The sequence below is a fragment of the Achroia grisella genome, unplaced genomic scaffold, assembly GCF_030625045.1.
Source record: "Achroia grisella isolate CSIRO2021 unplaced genomic scaffold, CSIRO_AGI_Agris_v1 utg2172, whole genome shotgun sequence".
Taxonomy (NCBI): Eukaryota; Metazoa; Arthropoda; class Insecta; order Lepidoptera; family Pyralidae; genus Achroia; species Achroia grisella.
This window is the reverse complement of record NW_026712718.1, coordinates 339,993-359,776: the sequence shown is the minus strand read 5'-3', so window position 1 is coordinate 359,776 and position 19,784 is coordinate 339,993. Positions and strand designations below refer to the sequence as shown.

General features: G+C 35.2%; 3 protein-coding genes across 3 annotated transcripts; all 3 read right to left on the bottom strand.

The window, feature by feature from the left end:
* Positions 1–3,717: 3,717 nt before the first annotated feature.
* Positions 3,718–4,509, bottom strand: LOC131842394 (3-oxoacyl-[acyl-carrier-protein] reductase FabG-like). The gene has a single exon (XM_059190930.1). It carries the CDS (start codon positions 4,488–4,490, stop codon positions 3,735–3,737), a length of 756 nt encoding a protein of 251 aa, XP_059046913.1. The 5' UTR covers positions 4,491–4,509; the 3' UTR covers positions 3,718–3,734.
* Positions 4,510–12,282: 7,773 nt separating this feature from the next.
* On the bottom strand, positions 12,283–13,056 carry LOC131842401 (3-oxoacyl-[acyl-carrier-protein] reductase FabG-like). The gene has a single exon (XM_059190936.1). The coding sequence runs from the start codon at positions 13,042–13,044 to the stop codon at positions 12,283–12,285; it is 762 nt and encodes a 253-aa protein (XP_059046919.1). The 5' UTR covers positions 13,045–13,056.
* Positions 13,057–18,400: 5,344 nt separating this feature from the next.
* On the bottom strand, positions 18,401–19,165 carry LOC131842405 (3-oxoacyl-[acyl-carrier-protein] reductase FabG-like). Its single transcript, XM_059190941.1, has one exon. The coding sequence runs from the start codon at positions 19,163–19,165 to the stop codon at positions 18,401–18,403; it is 765 nt and encodes a 254-aa protein (XP_059046924.1).
* Positions 19,166–19,784: the final 619 nt, after the last annotated feature.

The window sequence follows — 19,784 nt, the reverse complement described above, 5'->3', positions numbered from 1 at the left end:
AGTATCTAATTTTATCTACTATACCGAACACTGTTTTTTTTAATTATTTATATTTTTCTCTGATATTATTGTTATGTTAATGACTTCATTTGAGATTTCATACAGCAAAAGATTTTGTAGAACTAATTGTGAACACTGAGAGGTGTATAATTTATACAAGCACTAGCTGTGCTCGCGGTTTTACTCGCCTGAAATTTATAGCCTATATATTATTCTGATGTATAAACTATATTACTGTAAAGTTTCAGCAAGATCCGTTAAGTAGTTTTTGCGTGAAATAGTAACAAACATCCATCCATACTTACAAACTATTTATATTTATATACTTATTTGTTATTTATCTTTTTAAATTATGAGCATAGATATAATTTATATTTATGACAATGTTGTAAATCTGATTATATTTTTTGTTGTAAATATTTATTAGGTTTCACTTCAAATATAGTAAGCTTTATTCTAAAATACAAAAGCCATTCTTCTCTCTCTGCTGGTTGTATCTCATCTTAATTAGTGTCTACTCACCTAATCGTCAGTCTACAGAGACTTCGTGTCTGCATCGTTATTGGGTATCAATTTTCACATGTTAGATCATTTTTGATGGCAGCTATCCATGTTAGTCGAAGGCTTCCATGCTTCTTGTTTTTAATTAACGTTTTGTACCTTTTGGGTCATATGGTTTTCTGGTCTTCTTGTAACGTGACCGTACCGACCAAAACCTACTCTCCTTTTGACACAAAATGACTCATAATATTAAAAAATATCATATATCTTTGACAGATAGTAATTAATCCTGATTTCCTCAAAACAGATTACTGTTTATATATTTATATATTTATATATTTCAATTATATACAATTGTATATAGTTGATGAAAACTCATATTTTTGAGGCATTAAAATAACAACCTAATCTTTACAATTCAATAGATATCTACATAATTGATTACAGTAATGAATGTAAGTCCAGCACCATTAATCATTTTACAAGGTTGATACCTCCTAGTGACGATGGTGATAACGCTGTTCTATATTTGTGTTAGAGTAAAATAAATCTAAAAATCTGTTAGTTTTAAGTTCGAAACTTTCTTTTAAAACGCTCTCAAGAGAGAACAAAATATATTGTAAACTAGCTGTACCCGGGAACGCTGTTCTATTTGTGTTTGAGTAAAATAAATCTACTCTGTTAGTTTTAAGTCGAAAGTTTCTTTTAAAACGTAATCATCTATTGTAAATCAAAATCAACTACGTGTGCCCGCGATTTCGTCCGCTGGAATAGTCACCTTGGTTTAGCATTTTATTTTACAAATTATTACAAAGTTTGAATGACCTATATTTAATCAACAGCCTAAAATTTTAGAGGTAGAGTATTCAAAATCTACCCTGTAACATCGTAAGCACAGATATTATATTATATTAGAGTCCGTTAGTTTTCTGTTCCCGCGCGTTCCCTTCCCCTCCCTGACTAGTAACAAACGGACTGTACAGCGGCCTTGACGCGCGCGCGCATTGTGTTGTGAATTAAAATAAATTAGAACTGTGTTAACCTACTGTGAAACCTACTGTGAAGCTGGAAAGCTAGCGAAGATACCTTCGAGACCCTGAAGCCCAAGAAATCCGCAGAACCATAAAGGTAAATGACTGACGCTTCCCTAACATTTTGGTAGCAAAGTAGTTTCCCAAACATAGAGTTTAAGCTTTAAAAATGGTGATATTTCTATACAACCTTTCATCTCCCCTTTGAACCTCTTAACATTAAAAAGTAGCCTTTAGAAAAATTCTCTAATTACCTTTTCTGTTCCAACATTAAAAAAACTAAAAATGTATTATACCGCATCAACTTCCTCGAAAAAAATTTTTTCTATAATTACCTTTTCTGTTAAATTCCTAACAGTGACACAACAAATTAAAATGTGTATTATACCAATATCCAATTATATAAATGTTACTAAAACGATTACATCCATAATATAACAATCCACATTATGAATCCTTACTGGATTATTATATGAAATCACCGAATGTATAAAATGTCAAGTCAAAAATTGGCGCGAATGTTGACAATACAGATTATTGTCGTTACAAATGTCCTTTCTCTGGGTCTAGACTATCTGTGTAATAAATTTGATTTAAACAGGTTCAATAGTTTTGGCGTGAAAGCCATAAAGACAGACAGTGTTACTTTCGAATTTGTAATATTAGTCAGGATATGTAATGTAAACGTGTCTCTTTTTTATGCTAATAATTATATGCTCACGGATTGGTCCACTTATATAAGGAACTGTAATATTTCTATGAACATTCGGCACCCTTCGATTTGTTTACGTCTTCACACAATAGATTTCAATTCACTATATCGCATTATGATTCGGGATTTTCATTTAATGTTAGACATAGACACCTATATAAATGCCTATGCATTGTAAATAAACTGGATTTTAAAGAAAAAATAATTCTGTTTAATAGGGAATCTTCTATACTAACAATTAAAATCAATCAAATCTGTAATCACTAAACATATATCTTTAATTTGTAGCCTTAAATATATTTGTACATTACATCACTTTGAAAACTGTTATGACGTATTTATGTAATATATATGACAATATATATTTTTTCTCTACAGTTCTCTTCTGATCTCTATAATATTATGTTTTTTACATTTTGGCGCCAAAGTTATTTCACCTTTTTAAAAGCAACGGAACAAACCCAAACAGCTATAATAATGAGACAATATTCAAAGTGGGATATTTAACAAATTCAATTGAGTTTCTTGTCTGTTCTTCTCAATTGGATCTATATACCGAACTGGACGGTAGGAAAAAAAATATAATGTAAAAACTTGACGTTCATATGCGGCTAAAATGTCCTACATGAATAAATGATTTTTGAATTTGATTTTGAATGACTCCGCGTTGTGTGTCCACGTTTCTAATAATGTAATAAACTTGTCAATTTAGTATCATTACACTTGTATACTCAAAACCTACATACTACAATAAATTATAAATTAAGTAGCACCTCATCACATAACACAGTGGTGAGGTGATAACCATCGTACTACAAACTATTGTAATCTTTGCCGGTAGATATGAAAGGATTTATGACGCCTATAGTACAATTAAAATTGCGACTACTAAAGACATTGTCATAGTTCCGTATCCTGTAATTTTACTACCAAATCCTGTAATAACCCTTTAAAATAAACTAGATATTCTGGGAGAGCTAAAGGCTGTCATATTTCATTACTAACATAACAAAATGAATGTATTTACTATGTTGTCTAATTGCAAATTATTATAATTATATCTCATCATTCAAATAGAAAATTAAACTATTTGGAAGTAAATAAGAGATAGAAGTATCTAGATGAATTTGAAAGTAGTTTCTCCCAGTGAAACATCCATATTACGTTTCTACAAATTCTGATCGTCTACAAGAACATGCCAAATATAGTTGTGTAGGGCGCTGGGGTCAGTGCAGCCAACGATGGTGGTTATTAAAGGCGCAATATGAATGTATAACACATATATCTGATCGTATTGTATAAAAAAGCAAGAGGAATAACAACACCATGGCAACTAGATAATATTCGTATAAAAATATAAATATTAAAATATACGGAATATCGTGCCAACCCGAATGTTCCAGAGTCCTGAACAATAGTGTTAATTTAGATGCGTATTAAGTATAAAAAAATGAAATAATTTAAATAGGCACATCATTTATTCCCTCACTTTAACCTATTTTCAAAAGACCTCCATTGTCACAAACGAAGTCGGATCCCGTGATGCCTTTTGCTTTATCACTTGCTAGATAAAGAATAATATCGCCAACCTCTTCGGGTTCAGAGCACCTTTTCAATGGGATACGAGACGCTATAATTTCCCAGGATATTACCGTTCCTGCGTTATCGAAGAAATCAGTTTTTACTGGTCCTGGACTAACACTGTTCACCCTTACTCCTGATGGCGCCAGTTCTAAGGCTGCGCCACGAGTGAAGTGGTCTATTGCAGCTTTAGAAATACTATAGGGCAAAGAGAGGGAAGTTGTTACCATCTTTCCAGCTATACTAGATATATTTATAATATTGCCCTTAGTTTCCACAAGATGAGGAGTAGCCAAGGCTGTGAGATGAACAACTGCACGTAGATTCACAGCTAATGTTTCATCGTATGCTTTCAATAAGTCTCCATTCAGTATGCTACCAGAAACTGACATTCCAGCGTTGTTTACTAGTACGTCGATTTTTCCAAATTTCTCTATGGTATCCGTTACGATTTTCTTGACATCGTCATCGTTTGTCATATCGGCTTTGACAATAAGTGGCTGGTTACCGCTGCTGGCACATTGTTCAGCTACTTTATTCAGTCTATCCTCATTTCTGCCAACTATCACTAAATTGGCACCTTCTTTAGCGAACACAACTGCAGTCGCAGCACCAATGCCGGAACTAGCTCCTGTCACTATAACCACTTTGTCAGTGAAACTCATGATGTGTCCTACTATCGTTAACGATACTAAACAACTGACAATAGTGTTAGAAAAAATTATGTACATAGATTATCAAGTACGATTACCTCTATCAATACCTATGTACAGTTGACCACAAAAGTTTTTATATGGCGATACGTAGATAGTGTATGGTAGGGTATGAAAAATATTTCTGGATGACATTAAACTCCTGCCTGATCAGTTACTATATTAGGTTGATTGGAAGATATATCTTTCAAAGATAAAAGGTTTCTTGTTGCTTTAGCTTGTTCACATGATTTATAACTACTTCTAGTTAATTGCTCTGTATTCGCACGGCTATTATTAGAAATGTAAGAAACTTTTGATTCATTAATTTGATACTAGATGGCGTTACTCAGAAAGTGAAACGCGATATAGTTTGTCCTCAACCGTCTTTTTACGGATTTTTCTTTACTTGTACCACAGATAATATAATATTACATACTTATACTAACTTAGGTTCTAAAAACGAAGTAAATAAATTTTGTGTTGTGTAGATTTTTATTAGTATCCTTTAATGAATGTATGGTGTGACATAAATGGACAAGACGAAGAATAAATTTACATTAGAGGAAGTATGAAAGTGGCGCCGGTGTCGGAGAGGTTGCAGAATAATCGTCTATGGTGGTATGGACATGTAATGTGTAGGAATGAAGATCATATCTTAAGAAAGGAATGTATCTTGAGAATGGATACATATGTTGATGGTTATAAAGGTAGAGAAAGGACAAAAAAGAAATGGATGGATTGTGTGAAAGATGACTGCGAACAGGGATGAATGGAAGAGAATCTTATAGCTTATATACGACCTCGGTGGTCTAGCGGTCTAGCGCACATTACGTCCTATGGTCGCGGGTTCGATTCCTAGCACGGCACAAACATTTGTATTCATGAGTATGATTGTTTGTGTCGGTCTGGGTGTTTTCTATGTATAATATGTATGTATTTACGAAAAAAAAATATCTATGTACTTGTATCAGTTGTCTAGTACCCATAACACAAGTTCTAGCTAGCTTGGGACTGGATGACGGTATGTTAATTGTCCTGAGATATTATTATCTTATATATAAAATTCTCGTGTCACAGTTTTCGATCCCATACTCCTACGAAAGGGCTTGAACGATTCTCATGAAATTTTGGTAGGTCTGAGAATCGGCCAACATCTATTTTTCATCCCCCTAAATGTTAGGGGTAGTCCACCCCTAATTTTTCTTTTATTTTAAGGCAAACCAACGTTTGCCGGGACAGCTAGTTATATTATATTATTGTTATCGTTTAAATTATGGATATAACAAAATTACATCATAATTATAATTTAATGCGAAATGATAAATTACAGAATTACAGATCATGACTGCGAAGAGGGATGAATGGAAAAGAAAAACATATTACGCCGACCACAAATAAATGGGATAAGGAAGAAGCAGGTGATGATGATGATATTGATAAACAAGTGTAGTTGTTTCGAAGTGGTGTTCTTACATAAATACATTGGTCAGATGATTTATATATATATATATAGATAAGTCATTGTAAATTACAAATTCAATATACAATGATTATTAGCGATATTAACACCTTTTAGTGCAATGGAAGACTTTACAGTAGGGTTTTTGAATAGATCAAAGTCTACGGTAGGTAGAATTACGTAATTGTGTTGGGTACATGTATGTATTGCCTCGGTGATCTATCAGTTTGGCCACCGCTTTACTTTCTATGGTCGCGGGTTCGATATCTTATACGGCACAAACATTTGTATTCATGAGTATGATTCTTTGTATCAGTCTGGATGTTCTGTGTATATTATGTATGCATTTATCAATAAAATCTATACATATAAATAAAATTGGAGTGTCTGTTATAGACTTCGTCGTCGTATAGTATATAGACTTCGTCCGCGTGGAAAATAACTTTATTTTTCTGAAATAAAAGATTTTTTCTAAAATAAAAGTAGCCTAAGTTACTCCTTATTACATCAGCTACCTGCTAAAAAAAGTCCCGTCAAAATCGGTCCAACCATTTCAGAGATTAGCCGGAACAAACAGACAGACAGATAAAAAATGTAAAAATGTTATTTTGGTGCATGTACCGTATTTATATTTATATTCTTCTTCTTCTTCTCAATAATATAAAATATTGACATATTCATGCAATTCACCGGCGTCCCCGGGCGCCCCTCCGATCGATCCCCCATCCAATTCAAACGGGGATCGAAATTACGACGGCCTGAGCCGAGGTTCGAACCCCTAGTGGTGCCCTCAGACTAAAGTCGTATCCGTCAGGCAGGAGCTGGCTATCAGTCGCTCAATAAGTCCATCTGCACTCGCCACCTAACGTCCGGTGAAGCTGTAAAGGCCAGCTGAGGCCAACAGCAATAGAGTAGTCCGAAAAAAAATGCAGGTGACTGTACATGGAATTGAATAAAAAATCAAAGTATGTATAAGGATAAAAACACTGTTATCACAATAGGTAATTTATCAGTTGATAATTGATCCACGTCATGCTATTTATTTAGAATATAATAATAATATAATATATATATAATAATATAATAATCTCAGACTTCACAGAACGTGCAATTCTGTTGTGTCGTGTTTTTTACAACTGTATTTATTTTTTCGTGTAAATACATACATATTACACATAGAAAATACCCAGACCCACACAAACAATTATACAAATACAAATGTTTGTGCTATGAACCCGGACCATCGGAGTAAAAATAAAGAGTATAATGTTCCTAGTGGTCCACTTTGTATTGTTTTGGATGAATAAATAAAATAATAATAAATTAACACACACAGATATATCTTTTCGTCCAAATTTCCGCAGTGTCTCAAGACGAAGGTTTACGATCAATGTGTGTTGCCAATGAAGAACAGAGACGTGGTCGCTAACTATGGGCTCCATCAACAAGCTCTTACTTGGAGTTTCACTGCGTGATCGAATCAGAAATGAGGAGATCCGCTAAAGAACTAGAGTGACCGACATAGCCCGAAGAATTGCGACCCTTAAGTGGTAATGAGCAGGCCACATAGCTCGTAGGACAGATGGCCGTTGGGGCAGTAAAGTCCTCGAGTGGCGACCACGAACCGGAAGACGCAGCGTGGGAAGGCCTCCAGCAAGGTGGACCGACGATCTGGTCAAGATCGCTGGAAGGCATTGGATACGAGCACCGCAGGACCGATCGTCGTGGAGATCTTTGGGGGAGACCTATGTCCAGCAGTGGACGTCTTCCGGGCTGCGATGATGATGATGATGAAGCATATTATAAGCATATAGTATACTCATGAACCCGCGACCATCAGAAGTAAAGCGGTGTGATTAACCGCTACATCACCGAGGCCATCAATATGATAGTATATTCCTCACTTAATTCATGAAATTATTTAAAAATAATATCTGTTTGTTTGTTTGTTCTTGTGGAACTCTGAAACAGCTTAACCGATTTTACAGCACTTCATCATTACATAGTATAAAACAAAGTCGCTGTCGCTGTCTGTCCGTCCCTATGTATGCTTAAATCTTTAAAACTACTACGAAAATTTGAATTTATATATTGTATAATATACACAGAATACGCCCAGAACAATACAAACAATCATACTCAAATCTGTACTGAAAAATTTTATCAGTTTTGGAGTAATAAAAATTACAAACATGATAAGGTGATAGGTAATTAGTATGTACTGATAAATTACTCAGATACAACTGTATATGTGTAATTTACACCTATTTTATGATTTATATAAAATATATATATGACGACCTCGGTGGTCTAGCGGCCTAGCTCACCGCTTTACGTCCGATGGTCACGGGTTCGACTCCTCGCACGGCACAAACATTTGTATTCCAGTCGAGGCTTGTGTGTATCGGTCTGGGTGTTGTCTACATATAATATGTATGTATTTACGAAAAAAAATTTTGAAATCTAGCATAACCCATAACACAAGCTTTAGCTAGCTTAACTTGGGTCTAGATGGCGCTGTGTGAATTGTCCTGAGATTATTATTATATTTAGTTACAGTCCGTTTTAGACTGTTTCAGAGTTCAACAAGAACATACAGGCAGACAATTTCTTAAATTAATTTTATAATTACTAGCTACTCGCCCCGCCTTCGCATGGGTGTACATGTATTATTATATATATAAACCCTCCTCTTGAAACACTCTCTCTATTAAAAAAGCTTCAAAATCCGTTGCGTAGTTTCCTTAATATTCAGTAATAAAAAATTAATAATAAAAAAAAAATACACGTACTTCACTGCGAACCAGATACTTCTCTTGTATAAGTCACAGTTTCGGCCGCACATGGAGTACTGCTCTCATCATTGGGCAGGAGCACCTGGATACCAGCTCGGTCCTTTTGACTCGGTTCAAAGACGCTTTGAAAATTGTCGATGATCCTAATCTCTCAAACGGTATCGAACCACTTAGCTTGAGGCGAGACTTCGCATCGCTTTGTGTGTTCTACCGAATATACAACGGACTGTGTTCTGATGAATTGTTTGAAAAAAAATGATGCCTACGGACCAGATACCTTTGTATAAGCCATCGCATCTCGCTCATCATTGACAGGAGCATCTCCATCGGTCCTTTTGACTCGATTCAAAGACGCTTTGAAAATTGTCGATGATCTCGGTACAGTGCGGTTTCAGAATATACTTCCTAAACTCTCTCTATTAAAAAAGCGATTCAAAATCCGTTGCGTAGAATATTCAGTGGAAAAAATGAACTACCTGCTGAGGTTTTCTCTTGAGAGACTACAGCCGCATGGGGTTTTTCAAGATCTGGAGGGTATATTAGAGACGTTTGATCTTAAGGGTATCGAACCAACGCGCATCGCTTTGTGTGTTCTACCCAACGGACTGTGTTCTGATGAATCCATGATGCCTACCGTTTACCATCGGAATGCCATGAACTGGTTCTCGGACAGTTAACTGATCAGACATAAGATTGTAGATAAATTGTTTTCTTGAGAGACTACAGCATGGGGTTTTTCAAGAGAATGCGTGCTTTTCAGCGCGCATTCCCCCTGGTGTTTCAGGCCAGTATAACCGAGAGGTCGGAATGGCCATGAACTGGTTCTACTTAACTGATCAGACATAAATCCTTCACTCAGATTGCTCTCCCCCTTGTCGGAGTTATGGAGTATAAAAGACCATTATAATCGGTTTAAATATTTATGAACTCAAATACTGTTCAATTTTCGATTTGGTTTTGTATTCAATATATTTTAGATTACTTGAATTAATATATAATGTTACTTTAATTTTGTTTATTGATAGTTTTTGGATCGGATTCTAATTGTAATTTATAATATATAATGTAATTTCTAATTGTTATATATATACATATCTATATATATATATATATATAGGGCGGTAAACCATAAAATGTTAAGAAATGAAAATTGTAATTAATTTTAATGGAGATACATAAAATCAACAAAGGCTCGGACCGCTGTCTGTGGAAATAAAAAAAAATCGTTTACCATCAGATGGGCCGTATGATGATGTTTGGGAAAGGATTACTTCTTTTAGTGGATGCTACCAAAATGTTAGAAAAGGTAATTAGAGAATTTTTCGTCAGTCAAAAAAGATTTAAGAGGTTCCACCATTTTTATGGTTCTGCGTTAGATTTTATTTACTTTATGGTTCTGCTTTCAGGGTCTCGAAGGTATCTTCGCTAGATTTCACACACTTTCACAGGAGGTTTCACAGTAGGTTTCACAGTTCTAATTTATTTCAATTCACAACAAATGCGCGCGCGCGTCAAGGCCGCTGTACGGTCCGTTTGTTATTAGGTAATGGAGGGGAACGAAAGGTACGGGAACAGAAAACTAACGGACTCTGTAATACTCTGTGCTTACGATGTTACAGGGTAGATTTTGAATAGATGGTTTGCCATCTACGTGGTATAAAAAACAAGACTGAGTTATTGTGTGACTGATAACAGCGCCATCTAGTTCCAAAATGGCAAAATATGAATTACGACTCAATCAGCTGATGTCACATTTACTAAATAATATATACAGAGCATATTCTAAATAGACGCGCAGGTTAATTAAAACCGGTTCTAGTTAGTTTTGTTAGTGTTGTACAAACATTAGGATAATAATCATTGGGTTATATTTATATTGTTTTAAACCGCAACATTGTCAAGGTCAATGACATCATTTAATGATAATGCCATCATGACCAGCCTCACGTTAGCTGTCACGGCGTATGCTGAGTGTCAGTCATGTTGCCAACCATATATATATATATATAAATGATGATTTTTTTTTGTAATTGTTCTAAGTGTGTTCGTAATAAAAGTGTAATTTATGTATGTATGTATTCATGTATATATGTATATATATGTGTGTGTGTGTGCATATGTATATATATATATGTATTTTTATATTAATAATGGTTGTCAATAAATGTTTTTCATTCTTTCTTCTTTCTTTCATATGTGTGTCACGTGTCACTACGTCACAATATGAATGTTTAGTTTAATTCGTTAGCAATTATTTAATGAAAACTAAAATAAACTAGGAATATAACCATCTCTCTCACAATACGATAGTCAAAGATCTTGTATATAAATTTCTCGTGTCACAATGTTAATTACTATGGACTTAGCTGATTTTTATGAAATTTTATATGCACATTCAGTAATTCTGAGAATCGGTTGCTATCTACCCCAACTGATGTGGATTGTCCACCCCTAACATTTGTTCTTTATTTTTAAGATATTTTTTTTTAAATATGGCCTTAAAAATATTTACAACCCTGCATGTATACTCTTCTACCACCAACCCCTATTTTTTAATAGCGATTTTAATTTATATGGCAAAACTACGTTTGCCGGGTCAGCTAGTCTTATACATAAAATTCTCGTGTCAATATGTTAGTTACCATACTCCTCCGAAAGTGCTTGACCGATTTTATGAAATTTTATATACGTATTCAGTAGTGATGAGAATCGGCTACTATCTATTTTTCATACTCCTAAGTTATAGGGGTTGTCCACCCTTAACATTTATTTTTAATATTATAATTTTTTTTATAATATGGCTTTAAAATTTAATTATAACCCTAAATGTTCATCCTAATACAAATAACTTATAATAAGGAAAGATACATAAATATTTAAAAATATGCCATCTACCATTGTTATTTGATTTATTAGTGAAATTGAGTTAATTGGATTTTGATTATGGTCAATAGTGACTACAAATTTACACTTGATTAAGCTGCTGTCACTAATAATATAACATAACTTAATAATTTTTTATTAAGTTATGCCCTTTTTATCCATAGACTGAAGGCCCGTAACTTCAGTCTATGGAAAAAATGCAAAAAAAGGGTATGCACCCTTTTTGCATTTTAATTTTATCCACGTTTTTCTTGCCCCTCAAGTATAAGTATTTAGATTCCCGAAGTTTATCTTATATTAGCTGACCCAGCAACTTCGTCTGCGTTTCATTTCCCAACCTTTAGCAATATTTTTCATTGCAGCTCCGCTCCTATTGATCGTTGCGTAATTTTATATAGGTTAAAGCCTTCCTCGACAAATGGACTATCCAACACAAAAATAATTTTTCAATTCGAACTAGTAGTTCCTAAGATTAGCGCGATCAAACAAACAAACAAACAAATTCTTCAGTTTTATAATATTAGTATAGATATTTTTTTTACACCAATCAGTATTAACACTATTACTATCATATAATATTAAGGTAGTTTTTGGATGAAAAGATAATATAATTTCACAATATTTATTACGGAATATCAAATCTTAAGAGACCTCCATTGTCCGAAACGAAATCTGATCCAGTAACTCCTTTTGCTCTATCACTTGCCAAATAAAGTATAATGTCAGCAATTTCATCCGGTTCGGAACACCTCTTGAGTGGAACGAGGGCACCCATATTATCCCAGGATATCACGTTTATTCCTGCATTCTCTAAAAAATCCGTTCGCACTGGTCCAGGGCTGATGCCATTCACTCTCACACCAGAAGGCGCTAACTCTAAAGCAGCACCGCGAGTGAAATGGTCCAATGCAGCTTTAGAAATAGCATACGGCGTAAAATCTCCCGCGGATGCTATCTTCCCTGCTATACTAGATATGTTCACAATATTACCTTTAGTTTTAACAAGGTGTGGTGCAGCTAACGCTGTTAGATGTACTACTGCGCGCATATTCACTGCCATTGTCTGGTCATACGCTTTCAATATATTCCCGCTCAATATACCCCCATTAACACCCATTCCAGCGTTGTTAACCAAAACGTCTATTTGTCCAAACTTGTCGATGGTTTCATTAATGATTCTCTTGGCATCGTCATCGTTGGTTACTTCAGCCTTGATGATGAGAGTTTTACCGCTGCTGGCACATTTCTCGGAGACATTTTTGAGTTTGCTCTCATTTCTGCCGATTAACACTACGTTAGCACCCTCTTTTGCAAATTGTACTGCGGCGGCCGCACCGATGCCGGAACTTGCGCCGGTAACTACAACCACTTTGTTTGCAAAACTCATGATACGTTCGCTCCACGTTAATGATTTTGAACAACTGAAGTTTGGCAACAAGGTTAGCTTTATATCAAAACAGTATGTACGTACAAATACACAGATAAGTACATCCAAATACAAAAGTGGCTTAATTGGTGATATAATCTTTATGTAGTATAAAATAAAGTCGTTGTTGCTGTCTGTTCGCTTATATTTTTTAAATTACGCAACGGATTTTAGTGCACTTTTCAGGAATCGACAGAGTGATTCAAGAGGAAGGTTTATATATATAATACATGCGTGTTATAGTATAGAACAGGCCGAAAAATTCAAAGATTTTGAATGCATCCGAGCGTTACCAGAAGGAGGAGCTAGTCTTAATGATATTATAAACGAAAGTTTGTAAGTATAGATGGATGTTTGTTAATAAAGGGTAACAAACGCAAAAACTAATGAACGGATTTTGATGAAACTTTACAGTAATATAACTTATACATCAGAATAAGATATAGGCTACAAATTTCATGCGGATAAAACAGTGGGCACAGTTAGTATTCTGTAAATTAATCATAACATTGACATTTCAGATAATTATCAGGAGAATGGAATGGAGATAAATAAATTAATAGTCATAATGAAACTTGTTATGTATTGATTATATTAATAGAATGATATAATAATAATAATAATAATTTACTTGGTTTCGGACCGTAAGTGTGTGCAAAAAAACCAGCAACAGCTGAGGGGAAAAAAAGAAAATAATAATCTCAGGACAATTCACACAGCGCCATCTAGACCCAAGTTAAGCTAGCTAAAGCTTGTGTTATGGGTACTACATAACTGATACAAATACATAGATATTTTTTCGTAAATACGTACATAATATACAATAATCTCAGAATAATTCACACAGCGTCATCTAGATCCACCAGTTAAGCTAAAGAACTTCGGTAGCTTAACTTGTGTTATGGGTACTAGACAACTGATACAAATACATAGATATGTTATTTTTCGAAATACATACATATTATACATAGAAAATACCCAGACTGATACAAACAATCATACTAATGAATACAAATGTTTGTGCCGTGCGAGGAATCGAACCCGCGACCATCGGTCGTAAAGTGGTGTGCTAGATCGCTGGACCACCGCGGTCATCAATCTCATTGTATTCTTTGAAACTGAAGAACTTCGGTAGTTTAGCAGCTTAGCACACTGTCTTGTTTGAGATAGTCGCGAGTTCGAATCCTTGCACGACGATTGTATGTTTAGTTGTATCGGTTTGGATGCTTTCTATGTACATATAATATTTAATATTATATATTTAATATTTATTCTATGTTATTTATTTATATTATTTCTATTAGTTGTTTAGTATTTATGTATAAAATTAGCACCGTGTGGATTGTACGGTGTTAATCTTAGTGCTGTACCCGCGGTTTTACTCGCGTCTAACTTCTATATATATATACTAGCTGTCCCGGCAAACGTTGTTTTGCCTTAAAATAAAAAAAAAATTAGGGATGGGCTACCCCTAACATTTAGGGGGATGAAAAATAGATGTTGGCCGATTCTCAGATCTGCTCAATATGCTCACAAAATTTCATGAGAATCGGTCAAGCCGTTTCGGAGGAGTATGGGAACGAAAACTGTGACACGAGAATTTTATATATAAGGTTATGCGTTATTCTGATGTATAAGCTATACTTTTCTTAAGTTTCATCCAAATCCGTTTAGTAGTTTTTGCGTGAAAGAGTAACAAACATCGATACTCACAAACTTTCGCATTTTTAATATAATAATCTAAATATATATAACTCAAAGGTGACTGACATAGTGATCTATCAACACACAGCCCAAACCACTGGACGGATCGGGCTGAAATTTGGCATGCAGGTAGATGTTATGACGTAGGCATCCGCTACGAAAGAATTTTAAATAATTCTACCCCCAAGGGGATAAAATGGGGGATGAAAGTTTGTATGAAACTCATAAATTTTAAACCGATCGGGCTGAGACTTTGCATGCATATAGCTACTATGACGTAGGCATCCCCTAAGGAAGGATTTTGATAAATTCCACTCCTAAGGGGATAAATTAACGCGAGCGACGCCGCGGGCAAAAGCTAGTTTATAATATATAGGAAAAGGAGATATCGTTTTTTTTATACTAAATCGAGCATGTGTGTGTACGATTTGTTGTTTAGGAGATATGACTATGTTCTAACATCTAGTCTAACAGTGATAATACTCATAGTATGATCATTGGCCTTGGTTTCGTATATCGTATACACATACAAACAAAGTTTTTACAGACATTTGTTTAGTCATCGTTGACATTATGCGTATCAGTTTTGATAATCCTTTATTACAGTACAGATGATAATCTATGTATACATATAAATTAAATCGGAGTGTCTGTTTGTAATTGAAATAACCGTGTTTTACTACGTGCATATGAATATAAATATGGTACATACAACGAAATATCATTTTTTACAATTTTTGTCTGTCTGTTTGTTCCGGCTAATCTCTGAAATGGCTGGACCCATTATGGTGGGACTTTTTTTAGCAGGTAGTTGATGTAATTAGGAGTAACTTAGGCTACTTTCATTTCAGAAAATGTCCCTTATTTTAGTAAAATAAAGTTAAATTCCAGGCAGATATAGTCGCAGGTACAGCTAGTAATAATAATAATCTCAGGACAATTCACACAACGCCATCTAGACCCAAGTTAAGCTAGCTAAAGCCTGTGTTATGGGTACTAGATAACTGATAAAAAAACATAGATTTTTTTTCGTAAACACATACATATTATACATACAAACACCCAGAACGATACAAACAATCGTACTCATGAATACAAATGTAGGTGCCGTGCGAGGAATCGAACCCGCGACCATCGGAAGTAAGTTGGACCGTTAACCCACCGAGAGCGTCAAAAATATTGATGTATTTGAAATGTAATCTATAAATATCATTTGATAACAATTTGACTTGTCATTTAAACACATACGTCCATACATTGATAACATGATCACGCTAATAGCGCGTGAATATAATAGAATAGAATAGAACATCATTTATTCAAATAAACTTACATTGAAGCACTTTTGAATAGTCATCATTTTTTTAATGTACCGCTCATTCGGAAAGCTGTTTTATCACAAAAAGAACGAGCAAGAAACTTGTGTACTATAGTTATAAACAGTAAATTAAATAAATAAGATTCAAAATTTAAAAACACAATTTATAATATTACTAGCTGTCCCTGCAAATGTTGTTACCATATAAATCTATACATCTATACATATAAATAAAATTGGAGTGTCTGTTTGTAATATTGAAATAACCGTTTTTTACTACATGCATATGAATATAAATACGGTACATACACCAAAAAAACATTTTTTACAATTTTTGTCTGTCTGTCTGTTTGTTCTGGCTAATCTCTGAAATGACTGGACCGATTTTGTGGAACTTTTATTGGCTTGTAGCTGATGTAATAAGGAGTAACTTAGGCTAATTTTAGAAAATAAAGTCAAATTTCACGCGGACGAAGTAGCGGGTACAGCTAGTATTAAATAAAATTTTAAGAGCAACACGCAAGTATCTTGCTCGTTCTTCTTGTTATGAAAGAGCGTTCCCAATCAATGGTAGAAAAAAAAATTACTATTGTAAAATGTTTGGTCCGGCTAATCTCTGAAATGGCTGGACAGATTTTGACGGGACTTTCCTTGACAGGTAGCTGATGTAATAAGGAATAATTTAGGCTACTTTTATTTAAAAAGAAAAAAATTGTATTAGATAAATAAAGTTAAATTCCACGCGGACGAAGTCGCGAGTACGGCTAGTATCTAACATCACCGAATGATAGGAGGCGATTGCAGATTACACTCCAAACCCGCGAATGGACTTATGGAGTGGCTGAATACAACTCGAAAGTCACACAAAACACACAAACACAAACTCATTGGGCTCCCTAAAATATGGTCGAGCGCAGTGATGGCTGGCTCATCCGTCATACTCGTGAACGAGTGCTGCTTGTAGGGACTGGTCTGCTCTTATCATTACGACTGATTTAATCTTATTGTATATTTATATTTGAGCCTAAATAAATTAGTGCTGGTTGGTAATTTGTATTCACACGTTTCGACTTGTAAAACGTGAACTTACAAGGATTGTTTAAAAGAGCAACACACAAGTTTCTTGCTTATTCTTCTTGTGATGAGACAGCTTTCCGAATTAGCGGTAGATTTAAAAAAATGTTGACTATTCAAAAGTGCTTAAATTAAGTTTATTTGAATAAATGATTTTCTATTCTATTCTATTCTATTCTATTCTAAAGGAGTTGCGTTCAGCCACTTACGGGTGCGACTTTAGTTTGCGACCAATTGGAGTACGAACCTCGGGTCAGGTCGTCGTAATTTCGATCACCGTTTGAAATGGGATTAATTGGAAAGGATATTATGCTGTCCATGACAATATTTACGTGGTACCATTTCTGATGACTGAGTTGCTATGGCATTGTTACTATCGTTCAAATTGGGAAGCAAGCAAAAACTAGTTGTTGATGGTAGATCTAGGCATGGTGCTGTACATGCGGCTAGTCATGCCGGGGCAGCGGTAAGAACTGCAGCTCGCGAGGAAGCCGCGTACCAGCGCGGGCGGAGGAGACGGAGGCCAAATCCGGCCCATCCCCACCGACCAAGAGCCTCTCAGCGGCAGACTCGAAGAAGTCTGCCGTCACCTAAGGAGGGTGAGGCCAGGAGTAGGCACGCGTGATGTCCGCGCGCGCCTCTCAAGGGTAGGATCCTCGTTAGAGTCACGGTGGACTGCTATGTCGATCCCGTGACCCTGGCGTTAGTAGCGAGCGAAGGACATCAAGGGGTTTTAGCCGGTAGGAGTCCGGCAGTATCCGCAGGCCTCCCCGGGCCATGCGGATCTTCATGATCTTGTTTATGTCGATCTGGGTGTTTTCTATGTATAGGTGTATTTACGAAAAAAAATCTATGTATATGTATCAGTTGTCTAGTATCCATAGCACAAGCTTTAGCTAGCTTAACTTGGGTCTAGACAGCACTGTCTGAATTGACTTGAGAAATTATTATTATTATTATATTTATTTGAAATATATTAAAATCAGCATTCAGAAATGATTGTAATTGATAAATATTTTTTACTATTTCTGTATCTAATTCTAGGTACTGGATAAATGAAACAATTTCATTAGTTTATTGTATATACACACACAATACTAAATTTATTAATTTCTATATAGAATCTTATAACTGTACAAGTTTAAACCTATACCAATAAAATTTTGTAACAACTAAAAAAATGGACTCTTAATAAATCATTCACTTATAAAATACCTACATTTATATTTGAAATTGTAAAAGACCTCCATTATCTGTAACGAAGTCTGATCCCGTAACTCCTTTAGCCTTCTCACTTGCTAGGTACAGAATAATTTCAGCAATTTCCTCAGGCTCGGAGCATCTTTTCTGAGGAACGGCCGCAGCCATTATATCCCAGCTTACTACATCCGATACGCCTGCGTTGTCTATAATGTCAGTTTTAACTGGGCCTGGACTTACTGCGTTCACTCGTACACCTTTAGTAGCCAACTCTAGTGCAGCACCACGTGTGAAATGATCTAATGCTGCTTTAGAAATATTGTAAGGTATGAACTTTGACAGTCCTGGCATCTTTCCACATATACTGGATATGTTAACGATATTGCCCTTAGTTTCGACGAGGTGAGGTGCAACCAAAGCTGTAAGATGTACGACTGCGCGTATATTCACTGCTAATATTTTATCGTACGCTTTTAATATACCCCCATCTAAGATAGTGCCACCGCCTGATACTCCAGCGTTGTTAACCAAAACATCTATTTTTCCAAATTTGTCGATGGTTTCATTGATAATTCTCTTGGCATCGCCATCGTTACTTACATCAGCTTTAATAACGAGGTGCGTGTTACCAATCCTGCTACATTTCTCGAAGACATGTTTCAGTTTGGTTTCATTCCTGCCAACTAGCACTACATTAGCGCTTTCTTTAGCGAACATCACCGATGTAGCAGCTCCAATGCCAGAACTGGCACCAGTCACTATAACCACTTTGTTTGCAAATGCCATGACAGAATTTAATGCAGTAAACAAGTGACAGACACTTTATAATGCATCTATATTTATAATATCGAATATTGATAATAAAGGCATTGGGTGTAATCGAATACAGAAGTTTTAGATAATATTGCTAAACATTTCTTATATAATGGCGTGATTTAAATGAATTTGGTACCAATTTAAAGTTAAACAGTTTAACCTTTCAACCGCGGTGATGGTGGGTTCTCGGTGGCAACTTTTGACAACCTCGCGGTCTAGCGGTCTAGCGCACCGCTTTACGTTCTGAAGGTCGCGGGTTCGATTCCTCGCACGGCACAAACATTTGTATTCATGAGTATGATTGATTGTATCGGTCTTGGTGTTTTCTATGTATAATATGCATGTATTTACAAAAAAAATATCTATGTACTTGTATCAGTTATCTAGTACCCGTAACACAAGCTTTAAATAGCTTAACTTGGGACTAGATGGCGCTGTGTGAATTGTCCTGAGATTATTATATTATTTTAACGGCAAAACAACATTTGCCCGAGTGACACTATGCTTATAAAATATTTAGACATTGACTTGTTAGTGTCTAAATATTTTTGCAGGTATGTTGCTATATTGTACATAACACTTTTGTATA

Coding starts and splice junctions, on each gene's coding strand:
- LOC131842394 (XM_059190930.1), bottom strand. CDS start 4,490: ATGAGTTTCACTGACAAAGTGGTTATAGTGACAGGAGCTAGTTCCGGC.
- LOC131842401 (XM_059190936.1), bottom strand. CDS start 13,044: ATGAGTTTTGCAAACAAAGTGGTTGTAGTTACCGGCGCAAGTTCCGGC.
- LOC131842405 (XM_059190941.1), bottom strand. CDS start 19,165: ATGGCATTTGCAAACAAAGTGGTTATAGTGACTGGTGCCAGTTCTGGC.